General features: G+C 41.0%; 1 protein-coding gene across 1 annotated transcript in view; it reads left to right on the top strand.

Annotated features, from left to right (window-relative positions):
- ABTB3 (ankyrin repeat and BTB domain containing 3) overlaps nucleotides 1–23,320 on the top strand; it is a 759,809-nt gene that overhangs the window by 728,533 nt on the left and 7,956 nt on the right. Inside the window, exons 14-16 of the mRNA XM_086921594.1 lie at nucleotides 118–199; nucleotides 5,927–5,995; nucleotides 19,320–19,433. Of these exons, the coding sequence (XP_086777720.1) occupies nucleotides 118–199; nucleotides 5,927–5,995; nucleotides 19,320–19,433 (265 nt within the window). The remainder of the gene's footprint in view (nucleotides 1–117; nucleotides 200–5,926; nucleotides 5,996–19,319; nucleotides 19,434–23,320) is intronic.

The raw sequence follows: 23,320 nt of genomic DNA, 5'->3' as shown, positions 1-23,320 counted from the left end.
GTTCCGTGATTGATTTACTGGTTACTTTTGTTGCTCATTTTAACATTTGAAATACATTTTCTGCCTTCTAGCTATCTTGTTAAGATTAAACTACAATTCAATGTGCTTTCATTTCAGGTTTAAAGCACTATTGTCTAACAAACCTGCCACGGAGAACACATGCATTGAAATTAACTATGTCAAATACCACATCTTTCAGGTAAGGTAAATGTTATATTGGAGAAACTGACAATAATAAAAATAGCAGTGGATACACATATTGCTAATTTTTGAGTGGATTACCCTAATTGGAATATTTAAACTTGCTCTTACTTAAAATATTTTTGAATTTTTTGTTGAAGTATGATCACCAATACAATTTGTTTGATGTCATGTTTAAAAACAAATCCCAGAAAATAATGCTTGGGTTTATAAAACACAAAGTAGCAATTCAGCTGCTGAATTTCTTCAACGGAGGACGGACTAGTGTTATAAAGAAAATCATCAAAAATGTTGGAACACGAGCTGCTGGGGCCATCTATGTAGATAATCCTGGCTTTTTCTTACCTTATTTAAGAGCAGCATCAAAAAAATTGAACTTTCACCTCCACCTAAAAACAATGCCAGCCCATGTTAAATTAAGCAAATCAATGTTTTCAAAAGAGATTAGCACATGAGATCCTTTCTTTCAAGACATAATTACAGTGGCGGCTGCTAGGGAAGAGAAGTGGTAGGGCAGGAAGGGGCAGAGAAAAAAAAGAAAATATGACTTACTTCCTGGCTGCTGCCTCTCCACCATCCTCTTCTGTCCCTAACTCCTGGCAGCACACAGACTCCCCTAATCCAATGTTGACACTGCTGTCATGCTGGTAATAGAATTACCAGCATGACAGAAGCTTTGTGATTGTTCTGAGTGGCCTGGTTTGCTGTTCAGACAATGCCTGGGAGAATGGGACTGTTCTCCACTCAGCTGTGCAACACAGACGAGTAGTGAAATGCTAAGTGCGCATGTAGGTTTGGCCATCCTAAGATGGCCGGCCAAACCGACATGTGCACTTATGGTGCCCACCACTCTTCCTCCCTGCTCCATCAGACAGCCCAGCCATCCCCGCCCTAGACCGGCTCTACTAAAAAATAACATGATAATAACATTAGGTTATTATCATTTTATTTTTCCTTTTAGCACTGCTCAGAGAGCAGTGGGGCGGCGCTCCTTCATCTTAATGGAGGTGCCGACGCTGAATAAATATAACACAAGAAAGTAAATTTAAATAATTTGAACCTCCGATCAGAAGTGTGGCAGCAATTTTATCAAAGTGGTATTATTTTCACAGAGTGGTAGACCTAATTAACAACCAACGTTTAACTTTGTTTAGGAGGTTTCTAGTGTAGCACATGCTCAAAATCCTCAGAGGCTTGTTCTGATAAATGTGTTTCATCTCATTGGTGGGAACATTGTTTCATATTCCAGTCACCTCCGCTACTTTGACACCACTAAATTTCATTCACACCAGCTGCGGCCCATACAGGTAAGAGAGGTGGGGCTGGGTTAGGGGGGGATTCAACAGACCACCATGAGGGGAAATTAAATAAATAAATAATTTTCACTTGTCGTCGTCTGTCGAAATCCCACCACTCAGATGTTATGCGGGGCTGGTGAACGTTTGACTTAACTGGGTCTCCTTGCCTTGCTGCTAGCACGTTGATAATCGTTTTAAAATTTAATTTAAAATGTAATTGTGTGCTTTTATTCCGCCGATTTTAAAATCTGTTCATTGCACTGTATTGTATTGTTTACATTAGCGCCACTTCCCGCTGACTCTGCGGTGTCTGCCTGTAAGAGTGAGCCCGCCTTCACCTGGGTCAGCGCTCTAGTCTTCCCGCACATTTTACTGCAAAAGTCACGCTGGCGCAAATGCTCAGAGTGTGTTATGAAGGGCTGGTGAACGTTTGACTTAACTGGGTCTCCTTGCTACTTGCACGCTGATAATCGATTATAATTTAATTTAAAATTGAATTGTGTGCTTTTATTCCGCCAATTTTTAAATTTGTTCATTGCACTGTATTGTATTGTTTACATTAGCGCCACTTCACAATGACAGGATCTGTGGTTGCAGAGGATTATAGTCTCCACTGCATACTTCTCAACACACGTTCTGTTGTAAAACATAAACATGAACTAGAAATGTTATTGCAGGCCCACAGTCTGGACATAGCCTTCTTGACAGAGACGTGGACCGATGTCACCTCGGTTACAGAATGGAACATTGCTCTGCCACCTGGTTATGCATTATTGAACCATAACAGGCACGCGAATAAGGGGGGGCATAGCTGTATAAAGATTATTTGAGGGTTCGGGGGAAGTAGTGGTGGGCCTTCCGGCTGAAGCCATGCGTTTTTGCACCAGGATCAATTAGTCTTTCAAGTTTCAGAGTCTGCTGGTGCATAGGCCGCCTGGCCCCAAAGCTGCTTTTCTCACAGAACCTCCTGTCTTATATGGAATCATGCAGTGACAGTGAATTTATTTCAATACTTGGGGATTTTAATTATCATCTGGAGCTCAGTACAAACTCTGAAACAACCAGACTCTTAGACGATATGGCAGCACACAGCCTTAGCCAGATAGTGTCAGAGCCTACTCACTGGACGGGACACACTCTAGATGTTTTTTTTTCTAATTCATAAAAAGTTCAGAAAAATGTCAAAGTCCCTGCGCCATAGGGAAACTGCGCAGTCCGACAGCATATCGGGATGCAAAAATTAGATCAAAAAGCAAGCTTATTTCATCTTCCCAAATGCCCTCTTTTATACCTTTTTTCACTAACTTATCTATCTAAAAGTTGAAACTTTAGGGTTCTAGACTGTACGTGATTGGTCACTTAAGAGGAGGATGAGCATCACCTCATCGCATTACTGTTCAATTTCCGCAACGTCATCGTTATAATTGAAAAAAAAAATAAGCCCATTGTTCATGTCATGCTTCTTCCGTTGTGTCCTTTAATTTGTTATTCGATGTCTTATTCGCACGTTCAAGATGCTGACATTCAAAAAAGTTGGCATCTTTTCCTAGTGGCCACACTGTCCTTGACCCATTGTGTACAGGCACAGCAGCTCGCACTTCTCCCCGCGCATGCTCACTTCCTCACAAACTCGAAGTCGCAGTCAGCCTCCATTTTCTTTTGGCCACATAGGCCACAATTTAGGAACTATTATAGAAACAAACACAAATAAACGTACATTTGAGAAATAAAGTCCTTCTGTTTACCTCCCCTTTTCTAATAGTATCCCAGTTAGTATTTACCTAGCTTTAAGCAACATATATGCAGGATTTTACTTACCAATCTTCATGATGTAGGCCACAAATAAACAGACAGAAAGCACATCCATGCAATTTTCAATTAGATTATGACAAATGCGCACTTTTTATGACATGCATAACAGATTAGTAAATTACGTTTGGCAATTACATGCAATTTAGTATGCCACGTGTATTTGTGTAGGTGCATTCTATTCTATGTTGGTTAATTTCAAAACCACACGATTAATACATGTTACTGTTATGGAGAATTGACTTTACAAGGGGTATACAACATTTTTGTTTTCCACCTTGCTCCATCAAAGCTAAACAGGTATATTTTACAGAAAATCTCCAAGACGCAGGAAATTCGGCCAGAGAACGTTTTAAATCTGTTACATTCCTAGCCCAGCCACAGCAGATGAATACGTTTAAACCGGACCAGGATTTTTGTAATCATCTTGCCACCTGTTTCCGAACAAGGTGCAAGTGATATACAATGATCTGGCCAATTCATCAAACCTCATCGCAGAAAACAGCCCTTCATCCTCAGGGATGGAGACAGTACACTCTAGGTTAACGGGTTTTAAACCACTTCTGGCAGATGAAGTAACCAATCTTCTGCAATCAATAAAATCAGGCTCACCCAATGACCCCTGCCCCCCGCTATTATGCACTTGGCCGCCGGGAAGATCAGTGAGTTACTCACCCCCCTGATCAATCAAGTTCTGGCATCTGGGATCTACCCTCCGGCCTGGAAGGCAGCGTGCATCAGGCCAATCCTGAAGAAGACCCCACAGAGCACAAAAACTATAGTCCCATCTCGGGTCTACCCTTTGCAGCCAAGGTCCTTGAAAAGTCAGTTAATAAGTCTCTGACCAACTACTTAGACACTAATTGGCTACTGGATCCCACGCAGCATGTGTTTCGACCAAGACACTCTACTGAGTTGGCTTTGATTGCGGCCTCAGAGGGGATCCCGAAGGTGGAAGACGGAGGTGGCAGGGCAATCTCGTTCTCCTCGATCTGTCTGCCGCATTCAACACCGTGACTCATACGGTGTTGGTGTAAAGACCGGGAGATGGGAATTGGGATCTGCCCTGTCCCCAACATTGTTCAATGTCTATGTGACACCACTGGCAAGACTCGCCAGGAAGCACGGTTTCAAATTTGTGTCCTATGCTGACGATTCACAATTAGTGATATCCCTATCGGACAAGCCTGAGATCACAGCTGGCAGTTTTCATAGCTGTCTAAAGGACATCATGAACTGGATGAATTTAAGTTTTCTGCAAATCAACACAGAAAAGACGGAGGTGATCGAGTTTGGTGGAATGTCACTGTGGAACAATTCCTGGTGGCCGATGGAGGCGGGAGAATGTCCCTGCCCCGCCGGAAAGGTCAGAAATCTTTGAGTCATTTTTGACGACAAGCTTAATATGTCGGCGCAGGTTAACAGTCTAACATCATCCAGTTTCTTTCTGTTAAAGACTCTTTGTGAGATCTTTCCCTTCATCCCTCTCAATTTACAGAAGACGGTAATGGCTGCCCCCTTTTTGTCCAAACTGGATTACTGTAACGCGCTATTCTTGGGTATTGACAAAACCCAGATAAAGAAACTGCAATTGTTACAGAACGTCGCGGCTCGTTTACTTTTAAACCTTCCCGAGGGCCATCCTACGTCACAGGGAAGAAGGGCATTACACTGGCTCCCTATTCAGCAGAAAATAGAATTCAAGGCGCTCTGTCTGGTGCATATGGCACGCTATGGAAGTGGCTCAGACGACAGCCAGGCTCTACACCCCGCGCAAAACCTTCGATCTACTAGTCTTGGCCTGATCTGTATCCCAACTTTTCGAAGAGCCAGATGGGGGGGAAGGTCCTTGTCATACTGTGCAGCAAAACTGTGGAACAAACTGCCAATGGCTCTAAGACTGACTGCACTCCAACTTATTCAACATCATATATGTTGCCAAGGATAGTTAGGTTGTTCAGGTAAGGGAAAGACGCATCTTTTACCTGCTTGAACCCCTCAGATTTACCATGTTGCCTATGGCTTTCGTTAACCACCAACATTTTTCTAGCATTGATGGATATTTTGTTGTCATTGACTGACATTTTCTGTATTCTACTTATACAATGTATTAGCTGCCTAAAGCCTGGTCTGCTGTACTTTTGGGCAAAGGCTTGCTATGTCTTGCAGCATGACTGAGCATGAAAAAAGGTAGAAAAATTCATGGATGATAAAAAATGTAAGGACTTTGCAAAAAAAAAAACAGTTTGTTTCAAAATATTTTATAACTGCAAAAAGCTGGTTTCTAGGCCAAGTTGAAGTTTTATAATGTGTAGTCTTGTTTTTATCATGTTGCACTACATATATACATCACTTGGGCAAAAGTAAAATTTTTCATAGAAGGGTGACCATAAGCATCTCGTAAAATGTGTTCAGCAGGACCCCCATGCGGGGTCTTAAACCGAACAGGGTTTGGTCAAGTGAGACGGATTCTTGTGCATATGATTCTTAGAATATTTTATGTGGTCTGTGCGCCTGTGAGCATCAAAATGTATTTTATACGTTAGATAATGCAGTTAAACATGTCTTTCCAATTTGAGAATTGAGCATTTACCAAGACCTGTTTTCTTCTTTCCTAGCTGGTAATGCAGTATCTGTACTGTGGAGGCACAGAGACGTTGTTAATAAAAAATAATGAAATAATGGAGGTAAGAATTGCTATGTGAATTAAAAAATTGACATATCCCACAAATCTGCTGAGATTAAGGTAGGCATTTTTAACTGCATGAATGCCAACTATGGGCCTGATTCACAGAACTACCTAAGACAAAATCCTAAATTTACTACTTTTGGTATTCACAGAAGTTAGGGTTTTGTCTTAAAACATATTTAAGACAGATTTAAGACAGACTTAAGTTAGTATTCTATCTAAGACATAATCCTAACTTCTGTGAATACCAAAAGTAGTAAGTTTAGGATTTTGTCTTAAGTTAGTTCTGTGAATCGGGCCCTGTCTGTCTAACTACTATCGGAGATAAACGGTTACCGGAGTGACTGCATAAAAATCCAATGCTTCTTATACAGAACATTATAGCATATATTGAGGGGAGTGTATCTCCTGATGAACATCGCCTGATCAAGACTGCCTTTGTGCTTGAAAGACATTGCAAACTTTATAGCACACCCTTCAATATGAATGATTTGAATTTACTTCAATGAATAGCAAGGGACCGATTACTATGTCGTTAGAAAACCATTCACACTGAATCGGGTTAGGAATGCTTTCCGAACGATTCATATTTTGGGAGTCCTACAGACCGAATACAATATTGATGATTTCAATGTGAGCCTGTGTGCCAAACGAGAACGCAGGCTCTCATTGGGCACACCGGCTCCCATTGGAAAAAGTGGGGGTTGGGGGAACCTTTCACACTAGGGCGGTTACCATGTTGCCTGCCACATTGTGCATGAGTAGGAAAAGGGGTCCCTATGGTACACCCACAGGCCATATTCGGTCACCTCCAGGGGAAGAGGGGCCTGCAACATGTCCCTAAAGGCTGATTCCGATAGCCGTTTCGTCTTGATCAAACCAATTCGGAACGGCTGACCGAATCGGTCATCGTACTCGCTTGTTTGGAAACCATCTCCATTGGGCTGTACGATTTGGCTCAGAATGACTCGGGTTGCCAGAATCCCCTTAAGAACCAATTCAGACAGCCTGGATGGCTTCCTTGCATCGTACTCGGTCATCTGGAAAAGGTGACCGATTCGGTAGGAAACAAGGGTTCTGAATCTGATTCAACAATGCTGAATCCCATCCGGAGCCCTTCCTAAAAACTTCTTAATTGGCCCCAAGACGTTGACAAGAATTAATAAATAAATCACATTGAAATGATGAATTTTGAAAGACATTTTTGAATTAATAACAGAACGTTGCAGGTATACAAGCTGCTGTACACAGAAGAAAGCGTTTTTTTTTAGTGCATTGCATTATCTTTGCTCAGTTAGGCATCTCACTAACCAGGCTGCTCCATAGCACACTAGAAACTGTAGCAAACTGTTGACTTAGAAACATAAAACAGTTTAAAGGGTGTGCAAAAGTCTAGGGCCACAAGGTTTCGCGGCATACGTTTATCTACCCATTTCTATGTATTTCTATGAGCTTGTGCGTCTTTAAAGATGTCATCTACTCTGGTATGTAACCTCTAAAATATTAACTTTTTCTGCACATCAGTTTTGATCTACACCAAGACTTCTATACCTTGCTGTGTCCTTATTGGTTCCTCTTAAAATATAAAGCTTTACCTCCTGTATGGTCCATTCCAGTAAAAACAAGCATTGGCCACGCTAATTGGTCACAGCTCTAAAAGGTCTAGCTATTGATTTTGCCACTGTATGTTGCAAATCGTACACCTTTGCATGTATCAAGATGCTTGCATATGTATGGAAAGAATTATTGCAATGGGTTTTCTATTAAACAAATTTCTCCTGGTGAGATTTATGAGTTAGTTGGAAGTTGGCATTATGCCTGCAGCCTCAAACGTCTGACATCACAAAACACATTTCTATCTGCAGAAATGTAAGCCCATTTGGCATACTGAGCTAGGATCAATCATTGTCAGACTTAACTGGTTAGATGTTTTGAAGTTAGAATTGACAACAAAGGTTCTGGTTCACATAAAAACCTTGAAAATGATTGAGTATTGTGTTTAAAATATGGCCAGTGCATTTGAAAGTCGATAACAACTGCACTGGGTCTCTGTTTAAGCAGGAACAGAACAATAAATGATCTATTTTAAATCAGATTTTTAACATCAGAAAGATTATGGACTCAATTCGTAGGACCCCACTTCTGCTGTGGCTCTCAATTTGGCGTAGGGATTCAGTCCCCTTGAACAAAAGGATTATCAGTGATTTGTTAAATTTGGAAAACGACAGCAAGAGTAAATGGTTAAATTATGTTGAGTGGGAATTCAATGCTTTAGGTTTGTCACATCTATTCAATGATCCTGACTCGTGTAAGACATTTTCCAGGCATAGATTGGTCGAGACTTTTAAGATAAGGGCCCAATATGATCGTAGAGAGAGGAACTGTTGAGCACAGATGGTTCAGTTGTATCAACTGACCCTGCCACTGGTAGATAACGAGTTCTCTTATTTAGCTGATGTCTCGTTCTCAGCCCATCAATTCATTTTGATGACATTTCGTCTGAAACTGATTCCTCTGATGCTGGGGTATCCGGACAGAAGTTTTAAACATTCGGATCTGTGTTGGTGCCCTTGTGACTCTAAGTCACCTCAGAATGACCTATATTTGGTACTCTTTTGAAGTTTGAGTGACCAGGAAAGAAAGAAATTCATTATTCCTACCTTAAAGAGGAACCACTTTCGTTCATGTCCGGTAGCACTTTATTATCTAAAATCATTACCGAACCCGATGGGTGGTTTCGCCGGGGGCATGCATGAGGAAGAGGAACTATGTGGTTCAAGAATGAAGTTTGATGTCCCTTTTATTCTTTAAGTTTTTATGTGATTTTAGTTAGTGGTTTTTATGCATTTGTATGCACTTTTATGATCTTCTGTGGAAAGATCGAATACAGTTTTATGAATGAATGAACATCAGAAAGAAAATACCTTAGATCAAAAGTATAGGGAAGGAAAAAGTATTGCTAACAAAACGTTTGATTAGACAGATAAATGATACAAAATATAGGCAAGGTGCAGTCGAAATACACCACTGAAACCGAAAAAGAGGACAAGGGTACCCTCCCCCCAACAATATATATCAATAAAAACTAAGGATAAAAAACACATCAGCAACATTAGATTAAAACAAAATTAGTAGTCCATCTTGAGAAATGTATCTTGAAGTAATTAATTGTCCATAAATAATCACATGGAACACTGAGGGGACAATTCACCAATGTAAATATACTGTGTATATTTACGCACCTGTAGATCTACTCCTACACACAGGTGTATCCCACCACGTTTTGCTATTCACCATTTCAAAGTGAAGATTTACACCTTGGTGTCAATTTACATGTGAGGAGTTTGTTAGTGGCCATCTCTACCACTGGTGTGGGGGATCTTCCTATGGGAGAGTATGGGAAATTGTAATGAAGTTAATTATTTTAATAGCATAAAAGGTTACAGCACATTAAATCGCCAAATAAATGCATATAAATTAATACAATGAATTAAATTTATGAAATTCATATATAAATGTTAATCAATCTTAAAAAATTACCCATCCTCAGCAGGAATATTTTTATTTTTATTATATCTTAGTAAAATTATATATATATATATATATATATATATATATATATATATATATATATATATATATATATATATATATATATATATATATATATATATATATATATATATATATATATATATATATATATATATATATATATATATATATATATATATATATATATATATATATATATATATATATATATATATATATATATATATATATATATATATATATATATATATATATATATATATATATATATATATATATTACCTACTGGCGTTCGCCAGTAGGTATATATAGGATTATTTGTCTATGGAACTTTTGAAAATTCTATGTCTAATAACATTGGCGTTTGTGGACGGAATCGGCTGAAATTTTCAGGAAAATGGCACATTTTGTTTCTGAGCAGCCCCTGAAAATTTGGGGGGGTTTCGTCAAGGGGGGGCCGAGAAAAAAGGGGGGTCCCAAAACGCGTTTTTCCCATGTTAATTTCCATAGGGCCTTTGGCCTCACTTTTAGCTCGAACGGCTGAATGGATTTGCACGAAACTTGGCAAAATTGTAGGGACTGTTAGCCCGATGTGCCTTTGCTAGGTCTCAATATATTTGCTCCAGTGGATTTTGAGAAATTAACGTTCAAAACAAGATATATATCTGTAACAGCGCTCCGGGCTGCGCTCCGGTCCGCTTACTTTTCGCGAAACGGAACTTTGCGATGCGAAGCTGATTGGCTCCCCGGTGTCTGTCAACATTCTAAACAGTCCAGAGGGGCCGCCATCTTATCTCTCGGTAGGATCGAGAGAGAAGAAGAGGTGAAAAACGAAGGGGGAATTTAATGAAAGGGGGCAAGGTATACCCCTCTTGACCCCCTAGGAATGTTGTTGGGGTTATTAAAGGGTCCAGTGGGGAAAATTAAAAAAAATATATTTTTCACGGTAGAAGCGCTTCACGGGCCGCGAACCGGGTCGCAAACTGGTAGCGAAACGGGAATTCGCCATTTTGTGTTTCGTTTTAATTAAATTACTAGGTATAAGGGGGTGCGGGAGACGTATCCTAATCCCTTATGTTTTCTGAGGGTGGCTGAGGAGGCTCATATATGTTGATACATGTCTTCCAGCGGCTGTGCGTGAGCTTTTTTTTTTTTTTGCTGCGTGACGTCTGTTAACGTTCGATTCGATGGAAATCAGGAAGTGTTGACCGCCAATTTGTCAGTGCGATAAAATATTTTGTTATAAATGAATCCTTATTGATAAACATTGTCTGCGCCATCTTGCCTTTTTTCCAATGTCACAATTTTGTCGTGCACGGCAGCCATTTTAGATGCCAGGCCGGTCTCAGGCTATCACCTAGCCCTGCGGGTGTAGTTTATGGCCCCAGCTGTAGAGAATCCAGACATGCCAACCATCCCGATTCAGGCGTGAGACTACTGATTTCAGTGCTAGTCTCCCGCCTCCCGATTTCTGCAAGCAAAAACCCGGGGGCATATTACCAACAACTAGCGATAATTTTTGTCTCTAACTTGTTTAGAGACAAAAATTATCGCCGCACATCGGCGATTTTTATCGCAGATAAACCTCGCTATTAGCAAGGTTTATCGCAAATGCGATAAAAAAGGGCCGCAATGCATGAATATCGCTGAAAAGTCAGCGATATTCATGCATTATCGAGCAAATGCTCTTAGCCATGTTATCCACCTCCCATTGGATAACATGGCTAAGAACTGCTCAGGTCAGGTGTTAGCTTTTGGAGATATTCGCGCTTAGCGCGAATATCTCCAAAAGTTGGTAATAGGAGATAGCGATGTTAGGGACTGTTTCCAGTCGCTAACATCTTGGCACGCCCACTTTGCATGTCATTAGTGATAAATATCACTGACATGCAAAGCGGGGCCCAAGATGGTCGCTATCTCCTTTTAGCTGTCACTAACTGGTGTTAGCGACAGCTTGGTAATAGGGAGATAATTTTATCTCCGCTTTCTTGGCTTTTAAAGCCAAAAAAGCGGAGATAAACCCCCTTGATAATATGCCCCACGATTCCTCGGGGGTTTCAGCTGACAAGGCTTGGTATTGTGTTACGTGGTAATTTTTCCAGGAAACGTCAGAGAGTCGATGCAGGGGTTCTAGAAGGGGTGATAAACCATTTAAGCCTCATGAACAAGCGCATGGTCTTTTAAAGATCTGTGAAGTACTCGGGGCGGTGGTGTGTGTGTCCTCTTTCAGGAGCGGGCGGGGGGGGGGGGGCACTGCCAGCAACTTGCCAGGCCAGGCAGTGTTCAACACTTGCATCACCCTTTCTCTGCCTGCTATTGCGCTCCATGCTTTGGAAAGGTAAGAAAAAGAACGTGCATTTGAGTTTGAAATGTCCGATCCTGTAGCAGTACACTTGCAAAGCCCACACATGACAATAACCCGATTCAAGGCCCCATTCACCCGATTTTTTAAAAATATATAGCACTCCAACAAAGTGGGATTATAAAACTTTATTAACTTTTAAATATAACGAACGGAACAAAAACTGTAACAAACATTTAAACATTTTTGACAAAAAAAAGCAACAATGGTCAGAAGCTGTCTTTTGTGCGAATAGTCCCAAGGCAGCACAACGTGCTGAGTTCTGGACGGCACCCAGGTGATGTCACCTGGGTGCCGCACTGGTTTTTGGGATCCTACAATGCAGCTCAGAAAAACAGCGTGGGGCGTCCCGGGTGGTGCGGGGGGAGGCCTCGTCAGTAGCGGTCTGTTGTGCGAATAGTCCCAAGGCAGCAGAACGCGCTGAGATGTGGATGGCACCCAGGTGATGTCCAGTAAACTGCCGCACTGGTTTTGGTATCCTACAATGCTGCTCCGAAAATTGGCGTGGGGCGGCCCGGGGGGGGCGTTGGGGAGGCGGCGTGAACGGGCCTCCCCAGGTGGCGGCCATCCAGCTGAGTTGCGCCCGCTCTTGCGGCTACAGCGTCTCGCTCACCATGTAGTTGAGTTGCTCCCACTCTTGCAGTGCAGCGAAAGGCGGCTGCCACAGGACTCTTAAAATGGCGGACGGCTCTTCGGTTTTGGGCCTGGTCCACTAAAATGGCCCTGGGACACCTTGGAACTCGGACGCTTGCCTGCTAGGGCTTGGGCTCCATTCTCGAAAGCGTCCCCTCAGCCGTGAAGATTCTACAAAAGTCTTGGGGGCCCTCGACTCCTGCAGGCTTCCGGTGTGGAGCGGCTGCCATGATTGCTCGCGGAATGACCACGACGGAGCCACGAGATGGTGGTGCTCTCATGGTGACGCCAGCTTCAGTCTGAATCATCCAGAAACAAGGTGGGGCTTTCATCGTTTGGGAAAAAAAAATGTTCTAAACCAATGAAAAGTGTTATTTTTAGGTCATATGACCAAGCCTTCCATCTTTAGGAAACCAAAAGTAAAATGAACCAATGAAAAGTTTTATAAACAAGTCACATGACCTGTTATGCGGCATAGGGCTACAAAAAGCGTAGAAAATCCGTTGGCACGTGAGGCGGCGTCAGTAGCGGACCGGTGTGCGAATAGGCCGAAGGCAGCACAACTCGCCGAGATCCGGATGGCACCGAGTTAGTGTCCAGCAAGTTGCTGCACTGGTGTGGCTATCCTACAATGCTGTGCCGAAATCGGCGTGTCCAGCTGAGTTCCGGTCACTTTTGCGGTACAGTGACTCGAACGCGCCGAGATCCGGATGGCACCGAGGTGGTGTCCAGCAAGTTGCCGCACTGGTGTGGCCATCCTACAATGCTGCGCCGAAAGTCAGCGTGGGGTGCCCCGTTGGCTTATGAGGTGATGTCAGTAGTGGACCGATGTGTGAATAGGTCGGAACCAGCACAAGGCGCCCTGCACTGTTGAGCCTTTTTCAATGCCTGTTTTTTGTTGTTTCCCCTCCATCAAAAACAAAAAAAATATATAAAACTGTGCAAAAATACAAAAAATCAAAAAATGTTTAGAAAAGCAGTGCTTGTAAGACTGTCTGAAGCTCTTTTGCACCTGCTGCAGCTTCACTATTGCCCTGGTGTGGCCAAAGATCGCCCATGACATAGGCGGCCGGCTCCCGAGGTCCGGCGGAACTTTTTTCCTTTTCCTTTCTGCTTCTTGTCCCACAATCCGTTTCACCTGAAGACACGACCAGGTTCCTGAATGTGTGCAGGGGGACGCTATTGATTGAATGAAAATGGCGGCTTGACACAAAGCTGACTCAAGCGTTGCTGTTGATGCTATACAGACAAAAATTGGTTTTCAGTTTGTACATTCTTCAGGATTTTTTTTTCCATCCAAGGCTGATTGAGAGTTTGTAGAAAAATGGCTTCAGATTTTCCACATATTACTCTTCAACATTCTTCCTAAATGTAACAATGTGAGACTCACTAGGAAAACGGCTGTTTATCTTTCCTTTCAAAATGCTGCCAACAATATTTTCTGAATGGAAGACACCATCTTGTAGCATAAAGGGCCGAAAGGGGTTCTGGTCTGGCCGATGGTTGGTGGAGACATTTTGACTATATCTTGGACCTGCCCGGCCTCGCCCAAAATGGCGCCGGTATAAATGGGACTCGTAACTCCTTGTTGTGTACTGGTTGAACAACCTTGATATCACGAGATATGAATGCAGTTTTGATGCTCATGGCGGGCGGGGACGAGAATTGATTGAATATTTCTACATCCCTATTGATATTAAGTTCTGATGTGTTATTTATTACTGTACTATTGAAAGTTCGAATTAACGTCACCCATGGTACTTGCACGCAAATGTATATCTAGATAACTTTTTTGTAAGTGGCCCTGTCGTATTTTAATTACAAAATGTACGTCCACCGATTCCGCAACTGTTAGACATCTTAGTTCTTGCAACCTAATGGCTCGCTCGTTACGTTCCTCTATAATGTAAATGTCTCCTCATCATATACGATTTCAGTTTGCTCCGTGGCCGGCCCACGTGGTTATAGGCCCGTATTTCTATACTGACATTTTCACAATAAAGGTTTTTAAAACAAAACATGGTAGTAGTATTTACATTGGTAAAGTTTTTACTTTTAGTCACTGTTTTAGAATCAGTAAAAGGCAAGTGAAATAAAGCAGTCTAATTACATGACGGATAAAAGGTATAATATGTAGGAACGCAGTAAAGATAAATGGTCAAGGGCAGTTGTGTTTTCCACTCCTGCAACATAAAGTGATCGATAAGAATCTGATAATCAGGCGTATCGGCGACTAAGACAGCAGGCCGAGTCTCTTTTACTCAACGGCTCCGTCATGGAACGAAGAAACGCCCTTTTTCTCGAAAAAGGAATATATTTTACTTGCAGGACAGTTGTAAATTTTCCGGGAAAGTACATTAGCCTGGAATATTATAACATATATGTTATTAAAAAAAAGTTCGAAATCAATAAAAAGCGTAATTTTCAGGTCATATGACCAAGCTTTTCATCATTAAAATAACAAAAGTAAAATGAACCAATGAAAAGTTTTATTAACAAGTCACATGACCTGTTATGCTTACGTTACGCGCTGCGCGCCGCGCCCCGGATCACTTCCGGGTGCGCTAACGCGGCGTGTCATATAACGCATTACGCGACAAGTAGGTCAAGAATATAGTCAAAATGTCTCCACCAACCAGCGTTCGGAACACAACCCCTTTCAGAAGTCCAAAAAGTTCTGTTAAATGACAACAGAGGGGACAGGCATCAAGAACCATCAGTCAAAGAGGGGAGGGCAAGTTCTTCTCTACCGGGTCATGTTGGGGCGCTACCGGAACTGATCGAATTGGTAGTCTACAGTGTTTCTGGATGTTTCAGACTAAAGCTGGCGTCAGCATGAGAGCACTACCATCTCGTAGCTCCGTCGTGGCCATTCCACGAGCAGACATGGCAGCCGCTCCCCACCAGAAGCCTGCGGGAGTCGGGGGCCCCCAAGACTTTTGTAGAATCTTCACGGCTGAGGGGACGCTTTCGAGAATGGGACCCAAGCCCTATCAGGGAAGCGTCCGAGTTCCAAGGTGTCCCAGGGCCATTTTAGTGGACCAGGCCCAAAACCGAAGAGCCGGCCGCCATTTTGAGAGTCCTGTGGCAGTCGCCTATCGCTGCACCGCAAGAGCGGGAGCAACTCAACTACATGGTGAGCGAGACGCTGTAGTCGCAAGAGCGGGCAGTAAACAGCTGAATGGCGGAAGAGGCACAGTGTAGCAAAAGCGGGCGGAATGGCAACTAAAACGGTAAAGGGGCGCCCCACTACAGCGTGTCTTCAGGTCAAACGGATTGTGGGACAAAGTCCAGAATAGAAGAGTCATCAAAAGGCAAAAAGTTCCGCCGGACCCCGGGAGCCGGCCGCCTATGTCGGGGGCGATCTCAGGCTACACCAGTGCTATAAGACTTGGGGAGGGGGTCGGAGCCAAGCGTCTTCTCCGAGTCCGTGCCATCACACCGCCCCTCGGGGGCCTCCGTCAAGCGGTTTAGGGAGGTACCATATAACATTGTTTTCAAATGCAGTCAGGTCCACAAACGACCCTCACTTACTTTGAGAATAGTGAAGCTGCAGTAGGTGGAAATAAGCTTCAGACAGTCTTACAAGCACTGCTTTTCTAAACATTTTTTGATTTTTTTGTATTTTTGCACAGTTTTATATTTTTTTTTTGTTTTTGATGGAGGGGAAACAACAAAGCACAGGCATTGAAAAAGGCTCAAACTCAGAACTCTGAACTGTGGCACCCAACATCCAGGACTTGATATCCGGATCTTGGCGCCTTGTGCTGCTTCCGACCTATTCACACATCGGTCCACTACTGACATCATCTCATAAACCAACGTAATGTAAATAGTTATTTAATAAAATGTTTTACCCTGTTACTTTGCTGGTGTGTTGTCTATATTTTTAATATTTGCATAGGGTTTGTCGTTATTTTGGGCGGGGTGGGTGACGGAGCCGAGCTGTCTTGCAGCCCTCATGGTGTGGAGCTCAGTTCATCTCACTATTTTCGTATTTCTCATGAAGGGTTGTTCCTAATGTTTCTATTTTAGCGAGGTCAAAAAGAGATCCAATTAGTGGCCTACTGATTTTGCTCGATTACTTTTATTTTTTTACACGATTTTTCACGATTTTTCACTATCTGCAAAGACTAAACAGAGTATTGCGACTTTGTGCTTGTTTGTAAATAGAGAATGAACCAAAGAGAATCAATTGTAAAACAGTAAATGCTTGGATAACAATCAATCAAATGGAGAGACAAGCAGGCACGACGGATTACAACGGGGGTAAAGGCCTGCGTTAACTACTCTTCACTATCTGCAAAGAGAGAGTACTACTAAGAGAAAAGAGGGGAGGAGGGCAGCGTTCAAAGCACATCAGCGTGCATAGACACAAAAAAGTTTTTACCTATCACGAACTTGACATTTTACAGCTTTTGATATTTGCTATTAAAAAACCAATGAAATTCACTGAAAAAACCATAGGTTATAGGCCATATATAGTTAGGAATTTGCATTTACAAAACCTTGAAAATTCACTGAAAAAAACATTGGTTATAGACCATATATAGTTAGGGATTAGCCTTTTCAAAACCTTATTTTACTCACACAAAACCATTGAAATTTCATATATAGTTAGTTCCACTAACTATATATCGCGCACCCGCAATCCACTGCTGATGATGTCACATATTACATCATTCATGACATGGTTAGTGACATCACTGATGACATCACTGATGACATCTCAAATGACATCACTGATGACATCTCAAATGACATCACTGATAAAATCAGTGATAACATCTCATTTGACATGACTGATCACATCACTGATGATATCATTCATGTGATAATACCATGAACCTCTTCAGACTCTAATATAACCTTAGATACAATCAGTGTAAACAGACAGTCACAGACTGTCACTCATCCATGGAGTTACTCACACACCTAGTCAGTTATGCAAAAAATCAATCACACCTCCATTTTCTCAACTATACAGTTATACACACCTTACTTATTCAAACATATACTAACACATATTTACTTTACTCTCTTATACAATCCCTGATACATGTTCACAATGATCCATACAGCCACTCACACATTCACTGGCTCTTATGCACAGTTATTTATATATGTCAACTCTCACATGTACTGTGTTTTACATATGTACTTACTTTGACATGTAGCACTGAGATATCCATTCACTCACTAATACACTCATGCACAGTCAACCGCCCATACAGCTGTTTCCACATGCACTTTTGAACCTATACATATAGTGAATCAACTACTCACACATCTATGTACAGAGTCACACACCTCCCAGCCACCCATACACACACACTCAGTTTCCCATACAAATACTTGGACAACCAATGAATAACCCATACAGTTACTCATATAGCTACTGATCAACATATGCAGCAGTTTGTAGAACAACAGATATAATGATGCACAAATTAAAACAGTTTAGTCACTAACCCATGCACTCAGTGAGACACATTTAATCACTCACTCATACAGTCAGTCATGCACCTACTAAATCCTTCATCCAGACACTTATACATCCACTCATTCTTCAATATGTAAGACATATTTTAACTTTACAGAAACATACAGTCACTGGATGTTGTCATCAGTGATGTCATCAGTGATGTCATTTGAGATGTCATCAGTGATGTCATCAGTGATGTCATCAGTGATGTCACTAACCATGTCATGAATGATGTAATATGTGACATCATCAGCAGTGGATTGCGGGTGCGCGATATATAGTTAGTGGAACTAACTATATATGAAATTTCAATGGTTTTATGTGAGTAAAATAAGGTTTTGAAAAGGCTAATCCCTAACTATATATGGTCTATAACCAATGGTTTTTTCAGTGAATTTTCAAGGTTTTGTAAATGCAAATTCCTAACTATATATGGCCTATAACCTATGGTTTTTTCAGTGAATATATATATATATATATATCACACAGCCTGCCACAGACCATAGTGATGGAGGTGCTTGTTCATGTGTTAGAACCAACATAACTCACCAAACAACCCAGACTTTTTACTGAAGAAAACATGCAGTGGGTTTGAAACGTTTTTAATCCCAAGTACAGAGCATCACACTAAACCCCCGACACATTTCGGCTTGTGTCTTAGACACCTAGAAAGCACAAAAAATGAGAAATTAAGTCTGAAACTTACAGTTACAACCGATTTAACTTTGCGATTAGGCATCTAATTATGCTGCTGCATGGGAATAGAAGCCTAGGATTATTGTGGCGCTTGCACATGGACAATAGTTTTCAGCCATAAAACATGGGCAGCACGCTTTGCGCCATGTTCTGCTGCATTCGCTGTCCTAGCAATGCATCATTGTAAATGACTGTTCACAGTTCAGCACTAAAGGAATGCGTGCCTTATCGTCTGTGCTGAACTGCGACTTGAAAAGTTGCACAAGAACGACGCATAAGCCAGAGGCATTTACACGTCCTTTACTTATATTTTAAGGAATAGGTCCCACATTTAGGCACAGCAGCTTGCACTGAAGAAGTTATTTCAGCTTCCCTGGCATGGCTTAGTCAGATTATCAAATTTTACCCTCAGAGTGAGACGTCACTCAGGCCTGTTTAAAACTGGGGCCAATGTACCCCTTGAGTAAGTACCATGAGGGTGTGGCATAATTTGTACAACGCTGAATTAGTTGTTGCTTAATTGTAAGTTTTTATTTTCACCTAGATACATAAGATGATAAATATTTTTGTAATTTTATATTTTGTTTTTAGCTGTTGTCTGCTGCAAAATTCTTCCAACTTGAATCTTTACAGCGTCACTGTGAGATCATCTGCGCTAAAAGCATCAATACAGATAACTGTGTGGATATTTATAATCATGCCAAGGTAAGGCAAGATAAATTAATGTTGTGCATTGAAATCATGTGCTGGCATTCTTTCACAAAGTTAAAACGGTCAATACAGCAAAGTCAGATATATAACAGCACTAGCCTTTTTTCCAAAATGTTTAAAATTGTACTCCTTTTTAGTCATCACCCTTCAAAGATTGTGCACCTCGTCGATGCACCTGTCTATGTCACACAACCGCATTCTGTATATACTTTGGTTTCACTTTAAGACACAGATGAGATTGTTGTACACTTAAGGTTTGCTGTATTGGCACTTCACTAAATATATTGTGTAACACCCTTAATTATGAAGTAAAGCTAAAGCTTGAGTCAGAGTCCATGGAAAAGACAATATCTGCCTGTGCTCTTGTGTGCCATGTCTCCAGCTTATGGTAATCCTACAGGTCCACTTTCAGGTTCACTTTCCGGTGGAAGACACTGAGTTCAGCATAAGGACAAAAAAAGTGGAGTTCTGCAAGTAGGGTACCTTGCGCAGCTCACACTGATTTTTAGTGACAGGTGTTTGTCCCATGCTGTAAAATCGGCACGAACAGCATCTCCACAGTGCAAAAGGGTGCTGCTTCTTTCTGCCACTGCTCGAGCACCAGCTTCCTCAACGCAAATGGAAGATTTCTCAGCGTGAGCTGTAGCGACCATTCGCTACCGCCTGCATTGAGTAATCTCGCAGGAATGTGCTCTAGCGTTGGATTTTCCTCACTTGTGCTCCCCAACTTACCATTGTCGAGTAAGGAAAAAACTCTGTTTCGCTATTTGAGTACAAAAGACTCCACAAACTCCACGAACGGAGCAGAGTTCACCACCCAGGCTTACCTGATGTAACATTGACAAGGCACGTAGGTCACTATATACAATGACTCTGTATAGGCTTTTTTTTAGTTAGAAAGTGTTATTGCATACATAAGAGTAAATGAGATAGCTTCATAATAAACAATTAGAAAATATATTAAAAGAATATTGCAAAAATCGCCCATAAGTAATGTATGAATAAAAATAGAGTCATATGAAGTAAACTCAAATCATCATGTAAGAGGTAACATAACAATACTAGGTACAGAAGCTTATTTCTCTATTAAAGGGGAGAAAAGGGGCAGAAGGGAAACAGGAGTTCCATTTTAAGAATAATATATGATAATTGAACAATTAAAGAGAAAAGTAGACCATATGTTAGAACTCAAAAACACATCTTAGAAATAGCATATTTGAATTTTAAAGTTGCCAGAGAGAGAATTATCATGTATGTTAGGGTGGATTATAATCTCCTTTTAAATAATTCTTGGAGGAAATACTTGAGTTAGTGAGAAACTCTGTAACGGGCCACCAAATACTGTTATGGCTAATCAATTACAATAATGGAGTAATATAAGTAGTATCCAGTCTATGATTATTATAAACTGAGTTCCACCATGCTTTAAATGAAACATTTGATGAATGCTTCCAATTACTTGTTATTTGCTGAAAAGCATTAGCAACCAGAAGATCATTTAGTACTGGTCAGAATGAAGCAAGAACTCAGCTAAGCCACCAGCAAGAATATGAATAACTTGAAAGAGTAGTTAACTTGAATGCCCTCATTAAGTTATTTCCAAACCTTTCTCCAACATCTGGACACAAATAACGCATACATTAAATCACAATTAGTACTATTGCATGCTCAACAATTGGAACTAGAAATTTCAAGACATTTGGAAATTGATTTTGGAGTAAGGAGTAAACAATTAAAAATAAAATGCAATGCTTGAGTTACATTTGCTGTCTTGAAACTTTTTGTAATCTAGTCCAAAATTAATCCCAAAAAGTTGAAGGCCAAGACACATTGAGGTCATGTTTCCAAAGTAGTTCAATATTATATTTAATGCTAGAGAGTCATACCAATCCGGAAATTGTAGAAGACTGAAGCTTTAGCACTATATTATAGAGAGTCATTAGGTTTTTGTTAGTAATTGATAAGATGAAAAGAGAGTGTAATGATTGAAATTCAGCAAACACTAGAGGAGAATAATCTTGAGAACAAGATGAACCAATTCTCCACGATCTATAATAAATGCTTTGTTTTTGCTTTTAATGTATTTTCGGTATACCAAATGGAGGATTGAAGAAAAGCCTCTTGTGGTGTTTCACCATATCTGAAATAAGGGTCAAGGAGTGTACAGGTAAATTTAAAAAAGGAGTAGAGAATCTAGGAGGACGAGATGTGAATGAAAGAAATTCAGCAAAACAAAAAGGATGGATAATGGCCCTCTCCACATAAAACCATGAGGGGAAGAATACATTTGATAACAACCAATATGAGTTTTGTGTTCAAGCAAAGTTTGGTGATATGACGAGAATTCCGAGAATTTAACACCGCCATACTGCTAATATTTCTTAAGTTTAGATAAGGCTAGTCTCTGGCTTTTATAGTTCCATGAAAACTTAGAAAGTACTAAATCAATTTTCCTAAAAATAGAAGAAGGGATATTAAGTAGGATCATCGAAATGGTATGTATAATTCGAGGAGATAGCATCTTTTTAATGAAGTCCAATCTACCCCACCAATACAGATAGAAACGATTCCACATAGCTAAATGGGATTCCAAAAGTAATTGTAACTCCTTGAAATTAGGAGTAATTGTATCGTAAATTAAGCTGGTAAAAAGTATGCCCAAATATTTTTTTCTGAGAAGGTGTCAAACGAAAACCGGTAACCTTAAACTTGGAGTATGCTTATCTTTAAAATCCTCTACGTATGAAGCACAAAGACAATCACTGTACTAATGTGACTCTATGGAGTGTATGCCTCCCTCGCAACTGGGTTCTGTATATCATCCTAAAATGTCAATTCAGATCGGCTTGCTATCATCTCACCTAAGACTTCGACTGTAGAGTTCTTTCAGGTTTTTCTTGTCCTGATCCAATGGAGCGACCCGCTGCTCACTCTTTCTCTCTGCTTGTCTGTCTAGCTACCTATCTATGCATGTGTGTGTGCGCGTGTGTGTGTAGGTGGGTGTCGTGTCTTCCCAATCCTGGTTTATGTTGTGAGTGACACATTTCGGACACTAGCTGCATTCTGTAAAACTAGAATTATGAGGTAGAACCAGATATATCTGGGGCTTATGATGTCACTTTTATATCCTGGTGCACATAATGGTATAGACTAGAAATGCCTGCGTTTTGCAGATTGTAGAGGGTTTGGAATGTGAAAATTGATACAAAGCATCCACAGTTCAAAAGAACAACAAAACGAAAGAGCCCAAGGCTGTTGCTTTGTAGTGCTTGTTTACGTTTCCTATGCTCTGTCTTCCTCCACTAATCCTAGCATGCTGGTGGACAAGGAACGTTGTTTGTGAGCACTTGAATATTTAGGAACCCTACTCTACCCCTTAAAGGTCCGAATTCAGCAATAGTTGTAATATTCTGAAATATTTAGGTAGGAGGGTGCATTCTTGTGGTTACCCGAGAGTTGGGGGAATTTATTCAGATATACATGAACCATGAGATATTTAAAGTGTTCCGCTCTAATGTGCTCACTAGAAGTCACTCTTTCCTCCTCTTCTTTGAGGCTGACCTGGACCAACGGAGAAGCCCTCTGCTACAGACAGTTAGCAAGAAAAGCACAAGAGCTGCTGTTCTAGGACCAAAGATTCTAATGTGATGGGGCGATAGTGCATGTGCAGCAATTTAGTGCAGCCATGTATGAAATTCGAAAATATATTTCTAAATTCTTCCATTTAATGACGTCCGTCTGTTATCATAATAGATAACGATAGAAGCAAAGCATAGACAAATAAATGTTTCAATTACTAAATGTCAAATGAGACTTCCCATACAACAATATGAAAAAGTGCCTCTTTTACAAATGTTTTTATTGATGGATTAAAATCTTCA

Source organism: Lissotriton vulgaris, chromosome 1_1 (assembly GCF_964263255.1).
Source record: "Lissotriton vulgaris chromosome 1_1, aLisVul1.2, whole genome shotgun sequence".
In the NCBI taxonomy this organism is placed as follows: domain Eukaryota; kingdom Metazoa; phylum Chordata; class Amphibia; order Caudata; family Salamandridae; genus Lissotriton; species Lissotriton vulgaris.
Note: the sequence above shows the minus strand (reverse complement) of the source record. Positions and strands in the feature narration are given on the sequence as shown.